The following is a 24664-nucleotide window of genomic DNA, read 5'->3' as shown; positions in this document are numbered from 1 at the left end:
GACCAGGGGCGGGGACGGCAGCGCAGGAAGCCGGGGCCGGGCCCGCCGAGCTCAGCGCTGGGGACCTGCCGGACACAGGAGGGAGGCAGTGGCAGGGCAGCTCCGGATGCTACAGGGGCAGCAGCCCTGCAGCCACTGCAGAACCACAGCAGCATGGACACGCTGAGGCTCAGCACCAGCAAGCTCCACGGACTGCAAAGTGCAGCTCCCTTTGCTGCTCTAGAGCTGCTCAGGGCCAGAAATGCACCCAGGATCACTGGCAGCATCTGCATGGCTTTACTGGGAGTGCTCCAGGTGCCACAAGCTGCTTCTGCCCACGTCTGCCGTGGCACATCCCCCAGTCACGTTGGCACTGCTCTCCTCCAAAGCCTTGGAGCCTGTGTCCAGGTGCAGAGAACAGAGGAGGACAATATCTCTGTCCAGAGGAGCAAGAGCTGTCTTAGAGATGTCCCTGGGGTGAAACTAAGGTGCAAGCCAGAGCAGATAGCTCCACAAAAGTGTTTATTAAAGGACAGAGTTGAGGAAACCAGAGGGAGAGAGAGCGGAGGGGAGAGAGAGGGAGAGGGAACAAGGCAGAGGAGAGCAGGGAAGGCAAAGGGCAGGGATTCTATAACCATGGGCCGGGGATGGGGGCAGGGAGAGAGACAGAGTCTGCAGAGTCCTTCTCAGCGTCTGTGTGTGGCCCTGGGATGTTCTTCTTCGGGAGTGCTCCCGCAGTGCTTCTTAGCTGTTCGGGCACCGAATACCCACCCGGGGGCTACTCAGGCCAGCTCTGTGGCAAGTCCATGGCACATTCCATAAGCCTCTCCTCTCCAGGGGAGGCAACAAAGGCAATCTTTATCTTTGTGCATTGACATGAAGAAGGGAGAGACGATTTAGGCCCTCACAGCCTGCCAGCTGCTTCAGATGTTCCTGAGCAGGTGCTGCCTTCTTTCCTTCCAGAACGCAGGCTGCTGTTGGTGTGGGAGCTGGCAGCCTTCTACACAATGCTCCCTGCACCCTGGCTGAGGCCAGGAGCGATGAAAGGAGCAGCCCTGCAGGAGAGATTGTAGAGAGCACTGGTGACGCTGGGGACTGCTGTCACCAAGTGCTTTAGCAGCCCTGGCAGGAGGAACAGGGGGCCCAGGAGAACAGAAGCTCAGCATAAGCACGGGAGGCTTGGCTGCATGAGGAGGTTTGGGAAGGGAGCCTGAGAGCTGCAGAGCAGCAGCTCCATGGAGTGGCTCTTCTTGGTGCTCAGCCCTGCACTGGGCTCCGAAGCTACGGCTGGCACAGGTCCTGCCTGCAACTCCACATTGCTGGGTTTGAGGATCTGCAGCTACTCTCAAGTCCCTGAGGATGCAAGCTGTGGGGGTCAAACAGGAGTTGTGTTCAGGGTCAGACCCCAGCAATCCCCTCCTGCAGCCTTGCCCACAACGTTCATCTTCCCACCACTGGGACTGCTGCTTTCCACGGGATGCTCAGCAAAGATGCAAGTGGAGAGAAGCATGCCAGACACCTTCCAGCTGAGCTTGCTGGGGCTCCTGGCCCTTGCTGGGGCTTTACCTGTCACTGCTTTGCTCTGGGATATCCAAGTCAGCAGCAGTCTTGCCCAGCTCCAGCTGAACGCAGCCTGTGCCGCCAGCAGCTTCCGTCCTTACCTGCCATGAAAGGGCACAACTCAAATTGTCTGTCTTTGCCTGGAGTGCAGGTAAACTACAGACCAGGGGAAATCACTGCGTGCTGCCCTCTGCTTCTGAGCCGTAGCAGCTGCAGCTGGCAGTGCAGCAGGGTACAGAGCTGGCAGTGCAGCAGGGTACAGAGCTGTCACTGCAAACACACGAGCAGGCTTAGCTGCACTGTCATGGGGGAAGGATAATAACAATGCTGATGGGAAATGACTGATGTAGAGAATCATCCAGGTGCTAGGGTCACTGCTGTTTTGAGGCAAAGCAGGGCCCAGGTGGGATCCAGGCCATTAGGATCTCCTTCTCTGGAGTTCTGACCGGCCCCCACCGTTGCGATAGAAGCTGTGATAGGGACAGGCAGTCTTGCAGCCCAGCCCCGAGCACCCAGCAGGCCTTACCTCTTCTTCTTGGCCTTCGTTTTTGGCACTGTCCATCTTCTTCCTGCTTTCTGGCAGGAGGTCGTCCAGCAAGCTGAGCTCCCGCTTGGAGAAGCAGAACTCCATCGCTCTCCGGACCAAGATCAGAGCCAAATCCTGCACAAAGAAGAGGGGAGGTATGGCGAGGCCAGAGCTGACACTACAGCTCACTGCAGCCTGCAAGCATCCGCTGCTGAGCAGCACCAGCTCTTACCAGCATGGGAAAGATGATGGCAGCAGGGGTCATCTTGATGGCCCAGAGCAGGACGAGGCAGATGGACTGGATCAAGGTGAAGAGGTGCACCTTGCGCAGGGGGACGTGCCGCAGGTAGATGCAGTCCGGCTGGTGCTTTGCTGGCATACAGAGCAGCTGCAAGCGACGGAAGAACTGCCAAAGAAAAGGGCAAGAGTTGCCAGCTGAGGCCTGCAGAACGTTTCTGGCCCTGGTGAGGCCTGGAGGGTCCTTTCAGGAGGTTGCTTGGCAGGAGAAGTGCTGGCAGCCACTGTGTTCCTCCTGGCAGCAGCAGCCACGTTCCCTCCGCTCCCTCTCTAAAGCCGCTTGCCCAGCAGGGCTGCCCCAGACTGCCCTTACTCCCTGCTCTTCTGTTCTCAGCCTCTCTTGGCCCGCTGCATCCTCCAGCAAGGCTTGCCACCAGCACTGGAAATTGCCTTCCCTTTGCACTCAGCTCCCCCTTTCTCTCGTCCCCAAGCCCTCACCTGCCCTAGACCCTAAACGGAGCACGCTGCTGCACCTGCCTGCTGCTCCCAGCCCTAGGCATCTCCGGTGCCCCCCCACTGCTTCCCTCACACCACATCCTTTGGCCACTTGCTTTCAGAGAGCTTTGCCGACGCCCCTGCTTTTGCCTTGCTTCTGGGCAGCTGCAGCAGCAGGGAGCAGGCCTGCTGCAGGCTGCTCAAGAGTCTGTACCTCGAGGCCTTGCAGCGATGACACACCCATGTAGAGGAAGATGCCGTAAAGCACAGGCATGGGGATGAGCTGGAAAGAAGAAGGCAATGGTCTGTGAGTTCCGTGGCGCTGGCGGCGTCACCGCTCTGCGCCGCGGGCACTGCCCACAGCTGCCTGAACCCCCAGCAAGCAGGGGCGGCCCTGGAAGCCCTCTGGGAGTTCAAGCACTCGGCCTTGCTCGCTTGCCTGGAGCGCACCAAAGTGGGGGCCAAAGGGCTGGAAAGCAGAGCCCGAGCTGGTTCCCAGCACAGGCCAAGCCCCCAGGTCTGGGAGCACCTCCTCCTCTGCTCCGCAGCGCCCCGGGGCTGCAGAGGGCGGGAGGGGTTTGTGTGAGTGGCAAAATGCTGCTGCTTGTGGGGTGCCCTGCACTGCCCTCTTACCTGTAATGCCCGAGTCAAGAAGACAGAGCAGCCCATCAGCACAAAGACCATCAAGCCAGTGACTCTCTGCTCTCGCACCCCCTGGAACGTGACTTGCTCTCCGGGAGCTGAGCCCTCGCCCTCCACTTTCAGGCTGTTCACGTGGGTGATGGACAGGACAGTGGCAGCCACAAACCAGGGCAGGCCCATCAGGGAGCACACCCCGAGCAGCACGGCCACCATGAAAAGGTCCAGGTGATACCCACATCCTTTCTGCAAGGCAGCAAAAGAAGGGACAGAGCATCCCACACCACAGGAGCAAGGGCAGTGTCCCAAGTCCGACTCTGACCCTCCCCGAGTCATTCCTGGCAGCACAGCAGAAGGCTTCCTGCCCTCAGCTGCTGCCACCACGTCAAAAGCACAGCAATCCCGCAGGCAGATTCATCTGCTGCTGCAGCAGACTGCTCGCCTGAACTCCCCTGCCCTTTGCTCCCCGTGGCACTGCTGATGCAGGAGAGCATTTGGCCACACAACCTGGCCCTGTCTCCAGCCACTGCCTTCACAGTGTATTTGCAAGAGGAGCTTCTTCCCACCTCTGTGGCCCACATTGGGTTGGCACGGGGTCATCTCCTGAAGCCTCTCACCTTCAGTTTGTGGTCCTTCCTGTTCACAATAGCCACCGTGATGTGCTGGTCCATGAACACCAAGATGGTGCAGATCAGAGCTGGGATGAGCGCAGCCAGCACTGTCCACCAAGGGTTGGGTCCTAGGGGGCTGATGAACCACCCGCGGTCGTCTCTGCTGAGCTGCAACAAAGGGCACACATCAGCATCATCTCTCGGCCCAGCCCCTTCACTGCCTTGCATTTTTCCCCTCCAGCCCTGAGTCAGAGCAGCTCCCAGCCTGGGCTGCAGCTCGCCCTCTCTCCTGGGCTTCAGCAGTGCCAGTGTCCTCTTTGCGGGCACCTCCAGAGCCTTCTCCTGCAGGCACTGAGCTTTGGGGCTGGCTCTCCATTGCCAAAAGAGACCTTGCCCTCGGCGGCAGCAGAGGAGATGGTCACAGCACCAGCATCTCCTCCAGGCTCAGCTCCAGCCTGCCCTGACACCCCCTCTCTGGCATCCCCAGGCGCTGAAAGCAGTCCCAAGCCAGCAACCTCCTCACCTTTAACGTACTGGGGACGTGGAGCTTGGGCGATGGGATCCCAGCCAGGAAGTCAGTGAGCACCATGACAGCCACGGTGAGGAAAACAGCAAAGTCGCTGATCGTGGAGCGCACCTAGGGGAGAAGGAGAGCTGAGAGAGGCACTGCAAGCAGGGCCACAGCATGGGATGGCAAAGCTGGGGCCAGCAACAGCACGAAGCCTGGGGGACCGAATCGCACCGCCCTGAGCACGTGCAGCCTAATCCCTTGGGTAGCTAGCGAGGCTGTGAGAGCTGGTGTCAGACAATGGAAGAGTTGAGGGAAGCAGAGGAGGGGTCTCTGAGTTCAATCTGTGGGCAAATCTATGAGCAAGGAGGGCAAGAGCTGTGGCCACTGCAGCCACACTCGCGGCCGCAATGGGATGAGGCTCTGCAGCTTCCTTTCTTCCTCAGCGGAAGAAGCTGGGGCTTGCTCTCGGGCAGCTCCTCCCCTGAAGCAGCTTTGCCCCGGAGCACAAACTGCACAGGGGGAAAAGCAAAGCTAACAGTGGGAGACCCAATTTCCCCGTGCCCAAGAGACAACAAAAGCGTGCAGAAGTGGCCCTGGGGCAGGTGGGAGATGGTGTGGGCAGTGTGCACTGCTGGAAGCAGTGAAGGGCATGCGAGGCGGTGCAGAGGTCGTCTTTGGGGCTGGCGTTTCCCGGCTTCGAGCATGTGCTGGTGGGAGATGAGCGTGGAGACTGTTGCTACTTTGGTGGTGAAGAAGCGGCTGGTCCTCAGGTTCTTCAGGATGCTGGCCAGGATGAAGGTGGAGAAGAGGAGGATGCAGCACCACAAGAAGACATTAGGCGTGTAGGGGCCGTGGCGCCCACAGGCAGCTCCTTGAAACTCTCCATGCAAACGCCGACATTCCTGGAGAGGCAGAGAGGCAGGACACACAGGCAGTGAGTGTGTGGCAAGGGAGCCTGGGGCAAGGAGGGGCTTTGCAGGGTCTAGCACTAGTACGCTTGGAAGCCCATCCCCACCCACAGGGCTCTGACTCTTGCAGCACGAGCATGCCCCTGGGCCCACAGCTGTGGCAGCAGGAAGCAGTGGCTGGGGGCACTTACAGTCACTGTGAGGTTGTGCCAGGCAATGCCAGACACGTTGATCTGGTTGCTCTCCCAGAAGCGCAGGGTTTCATTGCTGGCATGGGTTGGTGCCACACACTTGCAGCTGGGAGGAGAGAAGCCAAGAGAGGGGTAAAGAGCAGGCAAAGGAGGTGCAGCCCTGAGCTCCTGCCAGGAGGCAGCAGCCTCTAGGGGGGCAAAAACTCACCTGTAGGTGGTGAGGGAGTCGAGCGTGCTGGGCGTGTGCACAGGGTAGGTCACTTGCAGCTGCAGCAGCTTCTCCAGAGCCTCGTAGATGAAGATGAGGCAGATGAGGGAGGCGTAGGTCTCCTCGGTGAAGCGGGTGATGTAGCGCACCAGGCAGCTGGCGTCGGTCACCACCAGCACCATGCAGAAGAAGGAGGTCCAGAGCCCGATGCACGCCCGCAGAGACAGATAGGAGAGCGAGTGGTCCCTGGGAAAGCAGAGCCAGATGGAGAGGTGGAAAGGGCAGCGAGGGGCTGCCAGCTCTGCCTTCCCTGGGCAAAACGGGGAGCAATTGAGGAGCGTGTCCAGGCTGTGGCTGCTAAGGGCAGTGTCCAGGAACCGCCACAGACAGCCCCGGGGCTGCAGGCTGCGGCAGGAGAGGCCAATCAGTTCTCAGCATCGAGCAGTGCTCCTGGGGTAAGCCTGGGAGGCTGATGGAGCCGAGGGCCCTGTTGTGGGAGCTGCTGCCCCCTCACATCACTCGCACACCCCAGCACCAAGCCCGGCTGGTTTTGTGCCCAGTCAGCTGCTGCCAGCAAGCTGGGGCTGAAGACTAAATTGAATTGCACGGAGGGTGGCTCATCTCACACTGAAGTCATCACAACAAAAGGCCTCTCACGGAGAATACCCATTTCACATGGAGCCTCCTTCTGCTTCCATAAGGAAGGAGTCAAGCAGAAAACTCTGGGGGCGTTTGGGCAAAAGAGACTTCCCCTTCCAGCACAGATCAGGCTAAGAGGTGCCCGCGGCTGTGCTCAGAGGAAAGCAAAGCTTCCCTCGTTCCCAAACCAGAGCAATCTGTCTCATCTTCCCTGGACATTCACACGCTCGTGGTTCATTCACTGCTGCTGCTGCTGCTGCTGCTGCTGCTGCTGCTGCTTGGCTTTGACCCTGAAGCCCTGAACTGACCTCCCACCCCCCCCCCCCCCTCCATCCTTCAGAGGCCATGCAGCATCCCGTGCTAAAGCAGCAGCCTGTGACATCTCTGACACAGAAGGCAATGGCAATCTAACCACTGCCACTAAGAACAGCAAAGGCAAAAGATCTCCTCTTCATGGTTGTCTTCTTGGGCAGGCTCTCACAGCAGCTGGCTCTGGCAGGCAGCCTTACTTGCAGAACTGGTAGATGATCTTCTCAAAGACAAGGACGGGCCCGGTGCTGCCAAGGATGGTGAGAGGCTGGCCCGCAAAGAGGCAGTAGAGCACACCGGACAGGCAGGCACCCAGCAGGGACTCCATGGCACCCTGCCCGGGGAAGAGAGGCAGCAGTGAGGAGAGAAATCATCAGGGGAGCAAAACACCCAACAGCAAAGCAAAGTGACTGCAGCAGGGCCTGGTGCCCGAGTTTGGGCCCCTCGCCATGCCAGCCAGCCCAGAGAGGTGCTCACGATGTGGCCTTCGGTCGCCTCCCCCAGCAGTCCCCCAAAGGTGATGACCGGGGACATGCAGGCACAGTAGAGGAAGAGGAAGGACGCCAGACACTGCAGGCTGAGAGCATCGCGAAAGTCGCTCCAGTACCACAGGGCTCTGCACTTCACGTCCCGGATGAGCCCTCCACAGAGCCTAGAGGAAAGAACAACTCCTGCCACTGCTCCTGCAGGCGGCTCCCTGCCGCAAGTCTGCTCCAGCTCATTTCGTACCCGCTGCAATGGGAGGCACACAGAAAAGCTCCTCCAACAAGGGGAGGCCTGACCTGAGAGCCCCTCCCCTCTCACCCAAGCAGTCTCTTGCCTTGAGAAGCAGCAGACCTCTACCCGCAGGCCTTGACACCTCTGCTGCCACCCCGACTCAAGGAGACCCAGGTGCGATGATGCTGTGCCTGAGCCCAGCTGCCCACGTCTGCCACCCGCCCAGCCCCGGGGACATAGGTGGGGTCGTGCAGCCCTCCAGTGAAGCAGCTAAGCCCAGACACCTGCTAGCAGGGAAGGTGCATGCTGACGTTGCAAAGGCCACCAGAACAAACCCCGCCCTGGCAAAGCTCTCACCTGCCCGTCCACTCCAGCTCAGGACCAGTGTGTCTCCCCGGCTGGCTTGGCAAAGCGCTGCCATCGACAGCTCCTGGCGTCTTCCTGTGCTCCTGTGACCGTGGAAGCAAGGTAAAGATGCCCACTTGTGACCACAGGCTTGCTTTGCTCCTGCTCTGGCTGTGTGACTGTCAGGTGGGACCCTGAGAGTCTGTCCCCCTGAGCAGCATCCCCAGCCGTGCTGCCCTCCTGCCTCCCTCCCTGCCCCGCAGCACCCACCTGCAAAGGGACCTTCTCTGGGGGCTCGATTCGGATCGAGGGATCCCACTGTCCTGCTGGCAAGACCTTCACCTGCTCCAGGAACTCCTCGATGCCAGCCACCAGGTCACCTCGCCCCTTGCCTTTATAGGCAACTGCTTGGAAAACCTGCCAGCAGGAGACAAGCTGCTGAGAGGACAGCCACCTTGGATGCCCTCACCACTGCAAGAAGCTCTTGGCTAAAGGCAGGAGAATTCTCCCCACATTTCCTGCTGGGAAGGGCAGGAAACTTCCCCCCACAGAAAATCTCTCTCTGCCGCGCTCCGTGTGAGCAGCTGCTGCACGAGTGCCCATCCCCAGGGGCACACCACAGCCTTCTGCTTAAGCCAGAGGTGACCCAGAGCTCCCTTCTCTCCTGGTACCTCGTCCGTCATGAGAGTAGCCATGCACCTGCCGACCTCGTGGTACTGCTGGGCTTTCCCTGCTGGTCCCAGCAGAACAAACAGGAACCTGGGCAAGAAAAGCAAAATGAGGAGGAGGAAGAAGAAGATGTCCTTGCTCAAAGAGCACCTAAGGAAGCTCCCGGCCCGGACTATGGCTCCAGCGGGCACACACGGGCAAGGGATCTGGAATTCATCAGAGTCAATCCCAAATGCTGAACCTGGGGGCCAAGTGCCTTTCCAGTGGGCTGGTGGGCACGAAAGCCACAGCAGGCAAGGGAGAAGCAAAGGCAGGGACAGGCGGGTGGGCCTGGTTCCCTTGGCAGGCCCAACTGATGCGTGGAGGTGGATGTTGTTGGGGGGGGCTCTTCTGCAGCAAACCCTCTGTGCTGCTGACTCAGACCTTGTTGGGACGGGCACTTGTGTCAGCCCCGGCAGGAGGACAGCCTGGGCCAGGCGGACAAAGGCCACGACAGGCTGCTGAAGGGAATCCAGCTCTGCCACCAGCACGCTGCACGCCTCGGCCGCGACGGGAATTCTCTTCAGCAAGCGCTGCTCCGCCTGGGCACCAGAAGCAAATCTCAGGCAACTGCCCCCACAGCAGGGCCCTCAGCGCTCTGCGGCCCAGCCTGGGGCCACGTTTGCCAGAGCACACCTGGCCCTAAAGGCAGGAGAAAGCTGCAGGTGTCTCACCTTGCTTAGAGCCATCGCCGCGCTCTCCTGCTTCGGCACACCTTCAGCTTCAGCAGCGCCCGGAGCAGGCTGAGGGCTGAGTCTTTGGGCTGGGAGGAGAAGGAAAGGCACACAGAAAGATGGACCGAGTGCAACTGCTGTGCCAGGACAAGTCTAATGGGGCCAAAGCCCTGCAGAAGCCTTCAGCCTGTCATAGGCCTGCACACCACCTCACCTGGTGCCACAGCCTTGGGCAGCCAGAAGCTCCTCTCCTTCTTCTTCTGATGCTGATGCTGCATCAGAAGAACTTCTCGGACTCTTGCCCGTGCCTGTTCCTCAGGCCCTGTGAGCTGTCCTTGCTGCTGCAGGATGGCATCTGGGGGTGGCAAAGGGAAGGAGGGGACTCAGAGCACCAACCTCCCAGCCCCCAAGCCTGTTTCTAATTGCGACCTGCCAAGCCTTCTGCAGTCGCTTCTCTAACCCCACAAATGGCTTCCAGAAGGATGCCGCCCTCGAGGGCAAACCTGGTGCGAGGGTTGGACGTCTGCTCTACAGCCGAGCCACACCTTGCACACAGCAGCACTTGTGGGAAGGGCCCTGCCACTGGGGCAGGCTTTGAGCGAGGAGTGGAGGGCACCACGGCGAGAGGACTGTGGCCGTTGCCAGAGGGACACAGAGCCCACGGTACCTGCAATCTCCTCCATGCTGCTGGCACTGATGTCCAGCAGCACCGTCCCACTGGTGATGAAGCTCTTCAGCTCCAAGAGGCTGGGCAGGGGCAGTGTGCCCACGTAGGGCTTGCTCCAGCGCTCGCCGCCGTCTTCCACGTCCTCCTCAAACTTCAACCACCTGCGGACATGCAACATCATCAGCCCCAGTCGTGGGAAAAGTACCCCCAGCTTTGCCACCCCTTTGATAGAGCTGTGGGGGAGCAAGAGAAGAAGGCTCCTGGCATCAGCAGCTGGGACAGCTTTGCATGCCAGAGGCAGAAAGAAGAGCTGGCGAGTGCTGCTGGCCCAGGGCGCCTCTCCCACCACTGCCAGCAGCAGGGATTTACCTTGCTGCTTCCTTCCACACAGCACCTCCACCCTCTGCCAGGTAGATCTCAGCCAGATGGCTGAACACCTTGTGGGCAACATGCTGCTTGTCCTCCTCGCTCGCAAGGATGGCCTGCACCCGCTGAGATGGGCTCTCTGGGGGCAGAAGACAAAGCCCTGTCCTGTCAGTGTGCCCGAATAGAGCCTGTCGTGCTCACGGCTCAAGTGACCATCAGCTCAGCACCAGTTCAGCCATGCAGCTGGGCTGGCTGCCCTACCCTGGCTCTGTCCATGCTCGCCCAGAGCCATGCAGAAGGGGCAGCAGCTGTGTCACCTCTGCGTGAGGGTGGGCAGCTTTCCTTCCCCACAGGTCTGTTTTTAATGCCAGGATCCCTCTAAGGAAGAGGAGCCTCCCTCCACTGTGCACGGAACTGCCTTAAGCACCCACCAGGGCAGAGCCTGGCAAAAGGAGGTCTGGCGAACTGCTGCCGTTTCCCTCTGGAGCACAGCAAGCCACATGGACCTGCCTGCAGAAGCCCCCAGCTGCACACAGCCCCAGGCAGCTTAGGGCACACCCCGGTGGCACTCACGGTGGCTGCAGCGACACCGACGGTCCCGGCTGCGGGATCGGCTTCTCCTCACCAGTCGCCTCCTCCCCACGTCCTGGGTACGGTGCTCTGCAAAAGAAGCAGCACTTGCAGTGCTCTCGATGCTGCAGAGGTGGCCAAGGCAGTGCAGCCATTGCCAGGAGGAAGCACGACCTTGGTGCCATGGGAAAAGGCGCTGGGCTGGTGGCTCCTCTGCCAGGCTCTCAGCACAGCCTCACCTTCCAGCTCATTCTCGTAGCGAACGCTGGCAGTGCTGCACCATTTTCCCTGGTCAATCACTGCCTCTTCGTCGTATCCCTGTTCAGCCAGGAGAAGAGGGTCAGAGGTGGGGCTGGGTGTGGAGAGGCCCTTAGAGCTCACTGGGTCCAACCACAAGCCAGCTACCAGGGCCACTGAACTATATCCTGACGTGCCACAGCTGCAGCTTCTCAAACAGCTCCAGGCTCGGTGACTCCAGCACCTCCCTGGGCAGCCTGTTCCAATGCCTCACTCCTCTCTCGGTCAGGAAGCTCTTCCTAATGCCCAGTCTAAACCTCCCCTGGCACAACTGAAACCCACTTCTGCTAGTCCTGCCACTAGGTATGTGAGAGAGGAGACCAACACTGGCCTCACTCCAGCCTCCTTCCAGGGAGCTGTGCAGAGGTTTGACTTGCAGGAGGTTTTCCTTCCCAAAGCCTCGGGTACGGGAGGCCAGGCTGAACCAGAGCAGAGCAAAGCATCTCCTGCTGCCCAGCCCTCTGCCCTCTGGGGAAATGCCTGTGGGATTTGGGGGGCAGAGCTCCTCAGCCTCTGGGGGATGCTTGGCCCCTTGGCAGAGGCCCAGGCACGGTACCTGCAGTAACTCCTTCAGGGATGCCATTTGGTCTCCGCCGTTCTCATCCATCCTCGCCTCGGGCGCTGGCGTTGGGGATAACTGCGCCTTGAGAGCAATCAAGGGGCCAGATTCCCCCAGCACACCAGAGCAGTCCTCTCGCAGAGGAGCTGAAGCTCAAGTGGCTCCCACTGTGCCCCGACACCGTGGCAACAGAACTGCCCCATTCTGACCTCATAACCCAGGCAGTTAGGCAGTGGCAGGGAAAGCAAAGGCACAGAAGCCTGGGGAAGCAAAAGCCCCTCTGGGTGTGAATCTGGTGAGGGACATGAGGGCCAGCAGGGCTTGTGCACGGGCACCAACACACACCAAAGGCGGGGGGGGAAAGGCAGGCCTGCCTCTCCTGCTGCTCCTGGGCCCATGCTGCTGAGCCAGCCAGGCCCTGTCCTTCAGCTGCCCCCAGTGCACCAGCAGGGGCTGCCACACGTCCTCAAAGGAGCTCACCTGGCAGATGTGTGGGTGGCCATGGCCGAGGTGCTGCTGTCCCTGGGAAGGGAACCTTTGCCCTGAGGGCTTCACCAAAGCTACAGTCGGTCTCAGAAAGGACCTGGGCCCAGAAGAAACCTGCTGCTTGAGTGAGGGCTGAGCACAGGCAGATGTGTCCGTGAGCCAGCAGGACACAGCCCTTCAGCACACTGCTTGCAAGCAGGCGTTGCATGGCTCTGCTCCATCTCCTCAGCACGCAGGCAGCACTCAGCCTGCAGCAGAAGTGCTCTGCAAGCCTGCAGTGGGCTTAGGCAAGGCTCTGGGCTGGGCCAGGGCACAGAAGTCCCCGCAGGGAAATGCCTGCCCCAGCCTCGTGGCTCCATGGTTCCTGCCAGGCCGAAAACAGGCTGAAAGAAGCATTCCCTGGCTGCAGTCCTGCCTGAGACAGAAGCAGCTCTGCACTAGCAGCCCAGCTCTGCAGCTGCCAGCCGCCCTCGCCAGCGCTCTCGCCACAGCCTGGCTTGCAGGGACACCACCAGACCCAACCAGAAAAGCACAAGCGAGGCCCATCCTGGAGCAGCAGCTGTGCACAGGCAGCTTCCTCGACCTGGCGAGGCCAGCAGCCTTCCCTGGGAGAGGCTGTGCAAAGCCTGCACCTAACCTGACGAGGGAGCAGCACTTATCCCACACAGCTCGACTGAGTTTGCCGAGGCTGCTTCTCTTCATCCTGCAGCAGCCCCAGCAGGGCTGCAGGAAAGCAGACCTGCACCTCAGGAAGCTGCTCGGGGCATGGCTCTGTCAAGATTGTGCATCCTATGTGGCAGCTGCTTAGGCTGCTCTGTCTTCTGTCGCTTTCATGCCCAAGTGCAAAGAGACAGGTCCCAACAGACTCCTTCTTACCATCGCCTCTCAGACTGCTGAGACTTAGTGCTCCTAGCTGCAGTCTGTGGGCTGCAGAGAGGATCTGCAGAGCCTTACTACGTGTTGCATCCTTAGGGGCTGGGGGAAGGTTTAATGGGGGTGTCCTGTGTCCTGGATATGCCCTGGAATTGGTCTGTCTCTGTCTTTTGAAACACAAGTCTGTATTTCTTTCCAACCCATCTGGGAGCATCTCGCTCTGTCTGCTCTTGGAAACAAACCACGGCAGCAGAAATTGGTAGCAGAGGAGGCTTGAGGTTACCCTTGTTTGAAGTGGACAAATAGAGAATGGAAGGTTAGAAGTGGTGCTCCTTAGTGACTCCTGACCACAGGCTCACAGACGTCAGGGGTTGGAAGGGACACAAAGAGCTCATCCAGTCCAAGCCCCTGCCAGAGCAGGACCATCCAGTCTAGCTCAGGGCACACAGGAACACATCCAGACAGGCCTGGAAAGGCCCCAGAGAAGGAGACTCCACAGCCTCCCTGGGCAGCCTGTGCCAGGGCTCTGGGACCCTTCCAGGCAAGAAGTTCCCCCTTGTGTTGAGCTGCAACCTCCTGTGCTGCAGCTTCCATCCATTGCTGCTTGTCCTGTGCCAGGGAGCAGTGAGCAGAGCATGGCCCCACCCTCCTGACCCCCAGCCCTCAGAGAGTTACAGACATTGATTCAATCCCCTCTCAGTCTTCTCTTGCCCAGACTCAGCAGCCCCAGGGCCCTCAGCCTCTCCTCACCAGGCACTGCTCCAGTCCCCTCATCAGCCTCATAGCCTCCACTGGACCCTCTCCAGCAGATCCCTGTCCCTCTTCACCTGGGGAGCCCCAAACTGAAGGCACTACTCAAGATGAGGTCTCAGCAGGGCAGAGTCGAGGGGGAGGAGAAGCTCCCTGCATCTGCTGGACACCCTCTGCTGAGTGCCCCCCAGGACCCCACTGGCCCTCTTGGCCCCCAGGGCACTTTGCTGTGCCAAGGTCAAAGAATTCCCTGGAAACTTTGCATTCCAGAGTTTAGTTGGGTGACTCTCCCTGCTGCTCATGAAGAGCTTCTGCTTCTGCCAGCACAGAGGACAGCTCTGAAGCAAGTGCCAAAGGGCAGCCTGGAGCAGAGCACTTTGTGAAGCTGCCCCCAAGCAGAAGGCTGAGCTGCAAAGCCAAGAACCTGTGGCTGTGTGTCAGAGGTCCCTGAGCACTGCCTGGCACTGCCACTGGTGAATTGGCAGAGCAGGCCAGGAGGGGAATGGCAGCTGAAGAGAAGGTCGAGTTTGACAAGCAGCTAGGGGACAAGCCCGTGGGAGATGTGAGCAGGCTGTGCCTCTGGCGCCAGCACCTGCAGAGAGAAGAGGGAAGAGGCACTGAGCAGAGCCCCGAGAGCCAGGCTGGGCAGGGAGCCTCCAGCAGCAGCCACACACAGGGCTAGGAAGGCCACTGCCATGCAGTGCCCTGCCAAGATGGCAGCAGGGCACCCTTCTGCTGTAGGCTGGCTGGCACCTGCTGACCAAAGCCAGCAGCACCAGCGCTGCAGACACACCCCTGGGCACTGCCAGCGGGCACCAGTGCCTGCAGGGTGCCTGCCCTTGCTTCTCCTGGCCCCTAGAAAGCCAGCAGCTCTGCAGCAGGATTCGCCTTCCCTGCTGGAGCTCTGTGGCTGCAGAAGCCCAAGAAGGAAGAGCTGCAGAAGCTCTCTTCCCTCCTGACTCAGGAGAAAGGACTTCCCAGAGGGATGGCTCCTGGGGGGTGTCTCGGTTCTGACTGAAATTCCCAGAGACTCTAATCAAATTGGGATAGAACCAAGAACAATTTGTAGAGTGCCCTTCCCTCTCCTGCCTCCCTTGCCAACAGAAAGGAGTCAGAAGCAGAGAGGAGAGGTTAAGCACACCCAAAGAAATCAATCTCACTCGATTGGGAAGTTAGAAAAGAGAACAGTTTAACAATAGCTTAGCAGAGGTATCTGAGGGAGGGAAGTTTAGAAAGGATAGGGAAGGGAAAATGGCAAAGCACAAGATGTAGAAATACATCCTGAGTTTGTGGTGCTGGCTTTGTCTGCCTCGTGGGTGATGGGCACATGGTATGGTGGTATGCAGTGGAGTGATGCGGAGAGATGGAGAGAGAGATGCAGAGAGCGGAGCAGAGAGCGAGGCAGAGAGAGAGAGAAGAGGAAGCCCCCCTGCTTTTATGGGACAGGAAGGGGGAGTGAGCTAACCATCACCTGGTGGTGTTCAGACCCACCCCTGGGGAGGGGTCAAGACCCCCAGGGTCAGGTTCAGGGTTACTCCCCCTGCAGTGTTAACCCTATACAGGGGGCAGCAGCCACACTGCTGGGGGCTGGGAAGGGGCACTGGGGGCTGGGAGTGAGCTCCTTTGGAAAGGCTCTGGCTGCTGTCCCTGTGCTGGGCAAAAAGATTTGGGTTGCAGGCCTTGCAATGGTTCAGCAGCTGGGGCAGAGCCATCACCCGAGACAAGTGTGTTGGACCAGGAAAGGCAGAGCAGGAGCTCTGCTGAGGTGCCCACAGCCAGCAGCAGAGGATGTCTGGGCTGGAGAGGACCTGGATGCCCATCGAGGCCAGCCCTCAGCCCTGCTCTCCGGCCCCTGGGCAGCCTTGCTGCCCTGCCGGCTGCAGACAATACCCCGAGGGGCTAGAAAAAGTAAACTGGAAAAGGTAAGAAGAGAAGAAAGCAAAAAAAGAAAAGAAAATAGGGGAAAAAAAAAGAGAGAGAGCAAAAAGAGAAGAAAACCAGAAAAGAAGAGCAAGAAGAAAAGAGAAGAAGAGAAGGAGAAGCAAAATAAAATAGAAGAAAATAGAAGAGACAAAAAGAAAAGAAAGGAAAAGAGGGGAAAGGAAAGGAAAGGAAAGGAAAGGAAAGGAAAGGAAAGGAAAGGAAAGGAAAGGAAAGGAAAGGAAAGGAAAGGAAAGGAAAGGAAAGGAAAGGAAAGGAAAAAGAGAAGAGAAGAGAAGAGAAGAGAAGAGAAGAGAAGAGAAGAGAAGAGAAAAGAAAAAAGAAAAGAAAAGAAAAGAAAAGAAAAGAAAAGAAAAGAAAAGAAAAGAAAAGAAAAGAAAAGAAAAGAAAAGAAAAGAAAAGAGAAAAGAAAAGAAAAGAAAAGAAAAGAAAAGAAGAAAGAAAAGAAAAGAAAAGAAAAGAAAAGAAAAGAAAAAAGAAAAGAAAAGAAAAGAAAAGAAAAGAAAAGAAGAGAAAAGAAAAGAAAAGAAAAGAAAAGAAAAGAAAAGAAAAAAGAAAAGAAAAGAAAAGGAAAAATAAAGAAGGGGAAGGGAAAGAAAAAATATCTTTCCACTCCTATTGCTTTGCTTTCTGTTTCTTCTCTGCTTGGAAGAGAAAAGAAAGAGGTTTTGAAAGACATTTCTCTGCCTCCTCCTCTGTGTTTTCTCTGCTAGGAGAGAAGAGAAAGGAAGGATTTGGAGGACAATTCTGCTGCTCTCTTCCTTTTCTCTCCTTGGCCTCAGGCCATCAGGGAAAGGATGCAAGACAGAGGTGGGCTTGAGATGGAGGGGTGGAGTTAACCGTGGAGACTGCTGCAGAGCTGATGCAAGAGTGTGAAATGTGTGCTGCAGTCAGACAGGCCAAGGGGGCAAAGCCTCTGCCCCGTGGGGGGCAATGGCTGCAGTGTAAATCTGGCAGAGCCTGGCAGGTCGATTCCATCGCTGCCACGAACCCAGCAGGACCAAGCTGGCTGCTTCCAACGGCAGCAGCAACCACTGGGTGGCTGGAAACATAGCCAGTGCCCCATGCCAGCACTCAGAACAGCACCCTTGGGAGGAGAGCCTGAGGGACTGGGAGCTTTAGCCTGCAGCAGAGGAGCCTGAGGGCTGCCCTCACACATGCTGATAAGTATGGGAAGGGTGAGTGCCAAGAGCATGGAGCCAGGCTCTGCCCGTGGTGCCCAGGGGGCAAAGGGTGGAAGTTGAGGCATAGCAAGTTCCACATAAACACTGTGAAGGTGACAGAGGACTGGAAGAGGCTGGAGGTGATCCTGTGTGATCTGCTCTGCAGGGGGTTGGGCTGGGTGATCCTTCGAGGCACCTCCCAACCCCTAACATTCTGTGCTTGTGTGATTTGGTCCACTTCAATAATCCTTCTGCTGAGCATCACCATTGGGCACAGCCTTGCCCTGGCAGGGGGTGTGGGGCTTGAGGCAGAGCTGAGGGAAGAGCAGGAGATGTCCATGGCAAATCCCCAGCAGCTCTGGATTGGTCTTCCTCAGGGCCTGGAGAGGAAAGCAAGAGGCAGAGTTAGCTCTAGGGCAGCTCTAGCCTGGGAGATGTCTGTGGACAAGCAGCAACAAAGGGTGGAAGGCCACAAGAGGAACAGAGACTTCTGCTGTCTGCTGTCAGGCTTGATGTTAGCTCTGCCTTTGGAGAACCTCTCCTAGGAGGTGAGAAGGACTCCAGAGCTCTTTCCCTGCTCCTGCTGTAACCTCCCACTGAAGGTGCCCTGCCGAGATAGCAGCCCAGGAGAGTGGCTTTGGCCCACAGGCTCCTGTGCTGTCCCCTCTGCATTCCCAGGCTGTCTGTCCTCAGTGGGAGGCCAAGAGCAGCAGCCAGGCAGCTCCTCTGTTCCACCACAGCTGCAGGGAGAGGAGGTGGCTGCAGCAGCCTGGGAGAAAGAAACTCACTAAGCATCCTCCCAAGGGGCCTGAGCAGCTCTGTTCCTTCAGGGGCAGGGCAGAGAAAGCAAAGCAGGCCTGGGGAAAGGCACAGCCCAAGGCTCACTCTTGTGCACGCTCTGCTGCCTGCAAGGTGCCCCCAGCCTGCGGAGCAGAGCCAAGGAAGGGCAGGGGGACAGAAAAGCTGCACTGGAAAGGGCCACAGTGGCTGTGTGGGGACAAACCCAGAGTGCTGGCACTTACTGTGCAGGTGGATGCATTCCGCTCATTTCCAGGTGCCAAGCCTCACCTCTTCTCTTTTCTGCCCTCAGCCAGGCCAGCTCCCGGGAGCTGTCCCTCAGCAGCCTGTTTGCTCTGTCCAGAGCTTCAAGCTGCTGCCCAGTGTACTTCCATGAAGGCTTTGTGGTCTTCAGCTCTCTTCTGACAGCAAAAGCTCTCTTGGCCTAAAGCAGGAGAGTCAAAGCCTCAGCACTGAGCACGAGAGCCAGAGCCAAGGCACAGCCCCTGCGAGCCACGACCGCAGCCGCGTCGGAAGCCAAGGCGCAGAGGAGCAGATGCAGTGGAACTGACCTGCGTGTGCTCGTGCTGGAGGTTCTCCTCTCTCACCATGTCCAGCCACTGCTGCTCACTCTCCTCCAAACAAAGTGCTGCTCTGCAGTGACTCTGCCCACACCTCGACAAGCGCTGCTGCAGCTCAGCCACCAGCTGCTGCAGCTCCTCATGTGCAGCTTGCAGGCGGCAGTGATCTTCCTGCAGCTCCTCCTTCTCTCTTTGGTGAAGTTTCGCTGCCACTTCTGCTAGCAGCAGCTTGCCCAAAGCATCGTCGAGCTCTGCCTGCAGCTGTCTCTCTGTTGGCTGGGGGAAGATCCATGCCAGCTGTTACTGGAGCCCTCTGAAGCCCAGCACATGAAGCATTCTCTCAGCCTGTCCCCCAGGGCAGCTGCTGCAGCCCCCTGATGAGCTCTGAGCTCCTCCTCTGCACCTGCTGGAGCAGCCAGGTCCCTGTCCTTCTCCCACTGGCACAATCCCCTCTCTCCCCCTGCTCTGCCCTCACTGCTTCTCATGCAGCCCACGGTGCCCCTGGCCTTGTTCTGGGCTGCAAGAGCACCTGGCCACCTCCTGGACAGTTTCCCTGGCCCTGCCTCCCACAGCCTTCTCTGCTCTCAATCTCTTCCTCCCTCAGCCCTTGGCCAGCTTTGGGCCCACTCCAAGACAGGTGCAGGGCCTAAAGCTTGGGCTTGTTGACCTGCATGGGGCTCTCTTGGGCACACCTCTCTAGGCTCTCAGGGACACCACTCAGCAGTGCTGCCCACACAGACATCAAGCTCTTGACCACAGCTCTCTGAGTGTCATCCTCCAGCCAAGTCCTTACCTCGAAAGCCCTCCCTTACCTGTTGCTCTTTGCCTGAGCAGGAAGCCCACATCAGCAGTGGTGTTTGGGTTCCAGCACAGACAGTGGCAGTCGCCTGCCTCTGCACCTCCTGTGGTTCTCTTTCGGGGTGGTGTGAAGAGGTCTCCTGCAAGTGAGCTTTCTCCAGCTCCTCCAGCCTCTTCTGCAGCCTGGCATTGCTCCTTTCAGCTCTTCTCAGCTGCTTAGATGAGTCCTGGGTGGTTTCTTCCTTCTTCTCTGTCGGAAAACACGTTCGGTGGAGCGCTATGGGAAGATGACTCTTTGTTCACCAATGTGGTTAGATGGTCAAATCCACTTTATTTCCGTGATACAGTGACTTATATGCCCTTCTAGCAAGAGGCCTGCTCCACCAAGATTGGTTACAGTCAGAGGGTCCAGAGTTACTTGTAAGGCATCAATAGGTCAGCATACCATAACAATCTGAGGGTCAGCCTCTGGGGCTGGCTAAAGTCTGCCCACCTGCAGCTGCACTCCGCCCCCTGCAGCTGCATGTGGGGGAAGCTACCCTGTGCCTGCTATCTAAACTCCCAAGATGGATTCAAGGACATTCCCAGCACGGATTGCTCATTGTTTAGCAATTCTTGTGTGCTCTGCTAACAAGAATTTCTCCAACACTCCTCCTTCTCCTTCAAGAGGTCTTGAAGCATTGCTCAGATGCTCTTTGAGACACTTGGGAGTTGAAGCTGTCAGATGTGCAACGACCTTCAGCATTGAGGTAGGAAAAGGAGGAACCTGCCACTGGCAACGGTGTTTGGCCTCCAGCAGCTGCAGCACACCAACAGATTTGGGGAACCAGAGTGAGCTCCCAAGCTCTGAGGTGCCTACAGTGCTTCCCAAGCCACCATGCTCCAGAGTCAGCCTGAGCACGGACATGCTCCCCAAGCCCCCAGGGTCTCAGCCGGGCTCCCATCAAAGTGTCCTTCCCAGTCACAGCTGGTTCCCTGCTGGCAATTCCTTGCCTGCAGCACACAGGCCTTTGCCAGGGGCCTGGGAGACCATTCCAAGGAAGCAGAAAGGAGCTCACAGGGAAGCAGCATCTCCAGATCTCTGCTTTGCCAGGGCACGTCCTGGCAGGACACTTTCCTGGATCAGCACCACCACACCATCGTCTCCATACAGCCTGTCTCCATGGCACCCGCCACACTGCTGGGCAACAGCCTGGTCCCCAGGGCCTCCTGCACACTGGAGACTCCTTCCTGCTGCCTCAGCAGCCCGAGCACGCCTGGGAAGCCCAGGAGCTGCTGCTGGAGGGCGAGCACTGCATCCTGATGCCCCTTCAGCTCGGCCTGCAGCTGCTCCCTCCCTGTCCTGCTGCCTGCGCTCCACAGCCCCTGCCCTGGGGCTGCACCTAGGAAGGCAGAAAGCACAACCAGCTGGAGGCAGGATGGAGGCAGCCCTCACGTGCCTGCAGCTGGCAGAGTGGTGCAAGCCTCTGGAGGGTCTTTCGGAGCTCCTGCAGGCCAGCACAGGGAGGAGGGACAGGGTGGGCTGCTGGAGCCCCTTCTGCAGCTTGGTCCCCAATGGGCTTAGTTTTGGAGCTCCCTGGGTTCTTGCTGCTCTGCTTTGGCACTGCAGAGCTCAGATGCTGTGCTGCACCCTCACCAAGGTCAGGAAATGCAGCACCACTTGGGTTTCTTGCTCCACATTTCCTGGAGCACTGAGAACCATCTCCTCCTCTTCCTCCCTGCTGAAGGGGCAGAGTGCTGAGTGTCCATCTGGCTGGGTTGATCAGGGCCATGCTGTGTTTTCCTCCTCTGCCCTGCTGGTGGGCTGCAGTCTGAGGTGTCCGTGGAAGCGCCGCCACAGGGATCATTGCCCTGCTCCTGCGATCTGCTGCAGGGCCTCTTCCTGGCACCTCTGTTGGTCTGGCAGTGGGGAGAAGGAGGCTGCCCACTGCCAGCCTCAGAGGCACTGACGAGGGGACAGGCCTGTGGTGGTGCTGGAGGCGAAGAAGCACCGTCTGCAGTGTCTGGAGCAGAGCACCTGGAGAACAAAAGAGTGATCTGCGGTTAGGGCTGTTCTTGCAGGCCCCTCTGGGGCTGGGTTTCTTGGGTGAGTTTCTAGGGCAAAGAGAAGAGAGAACCAAGAGTAGAGATGGGAAAATCCATTGGGGTCTTCCTACAGATGCCCTCTGAGTGCCCTTCTCTCCTGTCACCAGGGGAGAGAGCAGAGACGCAGCAGGTGAGAGCAGGGCAGCAGCCTGAAGCCCAGCAAGGGAAGAGAAGGGCTGCGGAGGGCTGGTTTGGATTTGACAGCACCGAAGGCCACAGGTAGCAAACTGCCTCCTGTGGCAGAGAGAGACCCACTCAGGAGGGTGAGAAGCAAAGCGGCAGAGGCAGGAGCAGGAGGCTTGCTGCGAGCAGAGGGAGATGCTGCCATTACCTGACGTAGAACAGCAGGTAGGCTTGCTGCCGCAGCACGGTGCCGACGGCGCAGGGCGTCACGGAGGTGTCGTCCATCCGGTACCACTGCCCGTTGCTGGCCTGCAACAGAGGAGAGCCGAGCTGGAGAGGAGCTGCCTGCTTGGCACCAGGGCAGTGCCAGAGAAGCTCAGAGCCTGCAGTGCAGCAGAGCAAAGCCAGCCCTGGCCCTGAGCAGCCCTTCTCCTCGAGCCCTCAGCTGCCAGCCGTGCTGCTGGGGAAGGTTCTCCTCCCCAGCACACATCTCAGCCAGGCAGTTTCTCCTTACCTTGATGTAGCAGAAGTAGTGCCCACTGTTACAGCTGCCACCTCTGTGCACCAGCACAGCGTACAGGGAGTACAGGCATGGTTCTCCCCCTGCCTGGCACATGTACGGGCGAAGATCCAGGGTCAGGGGGAAGTGCACAGCCTATGGAGAGACCAAGAGGGCTCAGAAGCCATCCTGGGGTACCACGTGCAGGAGCCTTCCAAGAGCAGGGCGCAGAGGCTGTGAATGTGGCTCTGGGCCACCACCCTTGGCTGCCCTGAAGCAAGGCCTGGTGGTTTAGGTGGCAGGGAACTGTTGTGGCCAGAGCAGCTCTGCCACAGCACAGCGACGGTGCTCTGCCCACAGGAACTCTGCCCTGCGCTGCCCAGAAGGGCCCTGGGCAAAACCCAACTGATGGAGCTTGTGAAGGGGCAGGGCTCTGGGAAGCCTCCTGCTGCAGGAGGAGGAAGCTGCCCTCCAGCTGCCCACACACCTTGGAGAGCTTTGTGCCGGTCAGGCCAAACCTCTTCAGAGACAGTGTCAGGACCCTGGGCGCCTCTTGGATGCTGAAGCCCTTGGAGGCTGCAGCCATGGTGTCACACCTGGAAAGCAAGCAGAGAGCCCGTGCTGAAATGCAGCCTCTCTTGCCCCCAGGAGGTCACCTTACAAAGAGCTGAGCCTTCTGGAGGGGCATTTGTAAGGCAGGGCAGAAGGTGACTTCTGCTGGAGGAAAGGCAGCACCTTGCTGCAGCAGCTGGCATGGGCAGTGCCGTCGGTGACCACCTTACCTCCTGCATCTAATGCAGTTGGCTCCGTCCAGCTGCTCGGGCTGCACAAAGTCCTGCAGAGCAGCGCTGACAGATGAGGCTTCCTGGAGGAGAGAGAAAGCAGAGCTCTGAAGCTCTGAGCTCAGGGAAGTGCCCCGGCCCAAACGCCCCCTGGTAGCTGCGACTGAGGAGGCAGGAGGAGGCAGAAGGTGGGCCTGATGCTGGCCCTTTCCCTCAAGGCCCAGAACCCATCAGAGCCTGGCAGTCAGGTGGGGGTGGAGGCAGGGGCCAAAGGAAGAAGAAGGGAGCAGGCTGTGGGGGCAGAGAGGACAGCGCCTGCTTGTCCAGCTTAACGCCAGCACTCCGTGGCGCAGCGCTGCCGTGGCCTGCCCGGAAGGACTCCATCCCTCCCCTGCCCGCCCAGCGCCAAGCTCTCTTCTCAGCAGGTGGGCGGTGGAGCCCAGCACGTGGCTCCTGGAGAGCTGCAGGGCCTTGGAGCTCTGGCAGTGCAGTGCCAAACCCTCGTACCCTGATATCCAAAGGAAGATCCAGGAAGGCCTCGTAGGAATCGGAAACAGCCTCGCAGCTCAGGCAGGTGACTGGAAGGCAAAGGGAGAAGCTCAGCCGGGGGGAGGCGACCGACGGTGCCGCTGTGCGCTCTGCCTGCGGCTGCGGCAGCCACACGCTGAGGGGCTTGGCACAGCAGGCAGCAGGGCACCGACAGCTCCAGGGAGCACAACAACTCTGCACACTTACGCCTGGATCTCAGAAGGCCCTCAAATATTTGCTGGATGACAGTGCTGGACTGCGAGCAGAGCCCCAAGCTGGAAAGGAATGGGGTAAGGTAGAGAGTTCTCTCCTCCCTGAGCCTGGCTTTGTCTGGAAGCCCTGGGCACAGGTTTTTCCCTCGAGGGGAGGACATCGAGGGGTGCCAAGGGCTCGGCACCACTGAGAAGGTCGTTTGCTTGTGCTCACCTGCTGCTCCCAGCCGGACACGCTCTCTGCATGGCCAGCAGCATGAGGCAGAAGAACTCGTGTGCATCCTCCTGCCTGTCATACTGGAAATGGTTTCCAGTCCCTAAGAAAGAAGAGGTTAGTGGTGCTGTGCTGCAGGAAGGAAGAAGAGAGGGAGAAGCTCCTGAGATGACTTACACTGGAGGCTGTCGATGACACACACAGGCTGCACGACACTGCCTGCAGACAGCAGGACGGCACAGACGTGCTCCTCCATTGTGCACATCATGCAGAAGTCTTGCTGCTGGCCTGAAGGGGAGGCAAGCAAAGGCCTCAGGTGAGCAGAAATGCCACAGAGATGGGAAAGCTAATGGAGATCTTGACCCTCTAACAACGCCCTCCACTCCTCTGCTGCCAAGGGCCCTCTGTGCCTACAGGGCCAGGACATGCTAGCGCTCAGAAGCCTTGCTTCAGAGGGGTGCTGAAGCGGCTCAGGGTTTGGAAGCCATACACACAGAGGCTTAAGCTGCAGGGACAGGCCCCGAGAGAGAGCTGGGGCCAGGACACGGGGCCCCTCTGAAGGTGAAGACACCCAGAGGTGAGAAGCGGTGCCTGGGCTCCAAGAGCAGCCCCTGGAGGGGCTGGCAGAGAAGGGTGGGTGGCTCCCCGGTCCAGTTCCCTCTGCTGGGCATCCTTGGGAAGTGCCCCCCCGCTCCAAGGAGGTGTTCCTGAAGTACTCACATGAGAGGCTGTGGACCCCAGAGAGGAAGTAGTTGGCCAGAGGTGGGGTGTAGGTCAGGCACTGCAGGATGGAGTTGATGAAGCAGGTCTGGCCCAGGTTGTAGAGGCCAGCTCCAGCACCCTGACTTTGCTGCCACTCCAGGCAGATCTCCGGGCATGAGAGGATCCCCTCTGGCAGAGCCATTCCCTCGACAGCCACTGCAGGGAAATGAGATGTGAAAAGAGATGAGGCCATGCTGCTGCAGCTCAGGTCTTGTCAGAGCTGGTTCTGCACAGGGGCACCCAGCACAGCCAGCTCGGACCTGCCCCCGCAGACAAAGCCAAAGGCTGCCACTGCCACTGCCTGGGGTCTTTGGTCCCCTTCTCTGCCTCCTCCACCCTGTGTGCCCAGTGCCCAATCCTACTTACCTTCGGCA

At 58.9% G+C, this 24664-nt stretch overlaps 1 protein-coding gene across 1 annotated transcript; it reads right to left on the bottom strand.

Annotated features, from left to right (window-relative positions):
- Positions 1–1910: 1910 nt before the first annotated feature.
- Positions 1911–24432, bottom strand: LOC135190388 (electroneutral sodium bicarbonate exchanger 1-like). The gene is made up of 33 exons (XM_064171738.1): positions 24249–24432; positions 23706–23816; positions 23082–23152; positions 22575–22657; positions 22280–22388; positions 21808–21948; positions 21502–21602; positions 20975–21102; positions 20223–20467; positions 18279–18563; positions 11714–11800; positions 11100–11178; positions 10864–10950; positions 10294–10429; positions 9925–10085; positions 9472–9612; positions 9258–9346; positions 8968–9125; positions 8547–8634; positions 8146–8292; positions 7888–7979; positions 7291–7465; positions 7014–7147; positions 5866–6111; positions 5658–5763; positions 5299–5460; positions 4571–4684; positions 4054–4215; positions 3431–3682; positions 3012–3080; positions 2298–2471; positions 2066–2200; positions 1911–1916 (listed from the first exon to the last, which is right to left on the bottom strand). The coding sequence occupies exons 1-33, from the start codon at positions 24430–24432 to the stop codon at positions 1911–1913; spliced, it is 4458 nt and encodes a 1485-aa protein (XP_064027808.1).
- Between the last annotated feature and the right edge of the window lie 232 nt (positions 24433–24664).

Source organism: Pogoniulus pusillus, chromosome 36 (assembly GCF_015220805.1).
Source record: "Pogoniulus pusillus isolate bPogPus1 chromosome 36, bPogPus1.pri, whole genome shotgun sequence".
Lineage (NCBI taxonomy): Eukaryota > Metazoa > Chordata > Aves > Piciformes > Lybiidae > Pogoniulus > Pogoniulus pusillus.
The sequence above is the reverse complement of the archived record's forward strand: the minus strand, read 5'-3'. Positions and strand labels throughout refer to the sequence as shown.

Excerpts from the sequence above, each read along its gene's own strand:
- LOC135190388 (XM_064171738.1), bottom strand. The coding sequence starts at position 24,432 with ATGGCTCTGCCAGAGGGGATCCTCTCATGCCCGGAGATCTGCCTGGAG. Across the intron at positions 10,430-10,863 it reads TCGGTGTCGCTGCAGCCACC|AGAGCCCATCTCAGCGGGTG; the intron begins GTGAGTGCCACC and ends TTCTGCCCCCAG. Across the intron at positions 9,347-9,471 it reads GCCCAAGGCTGTGGCACCAG|CCCAAAGACTCAGCCCTCAG; the intron begins GTGAGGTGGTGT and ends TTCTCCTCCCAG.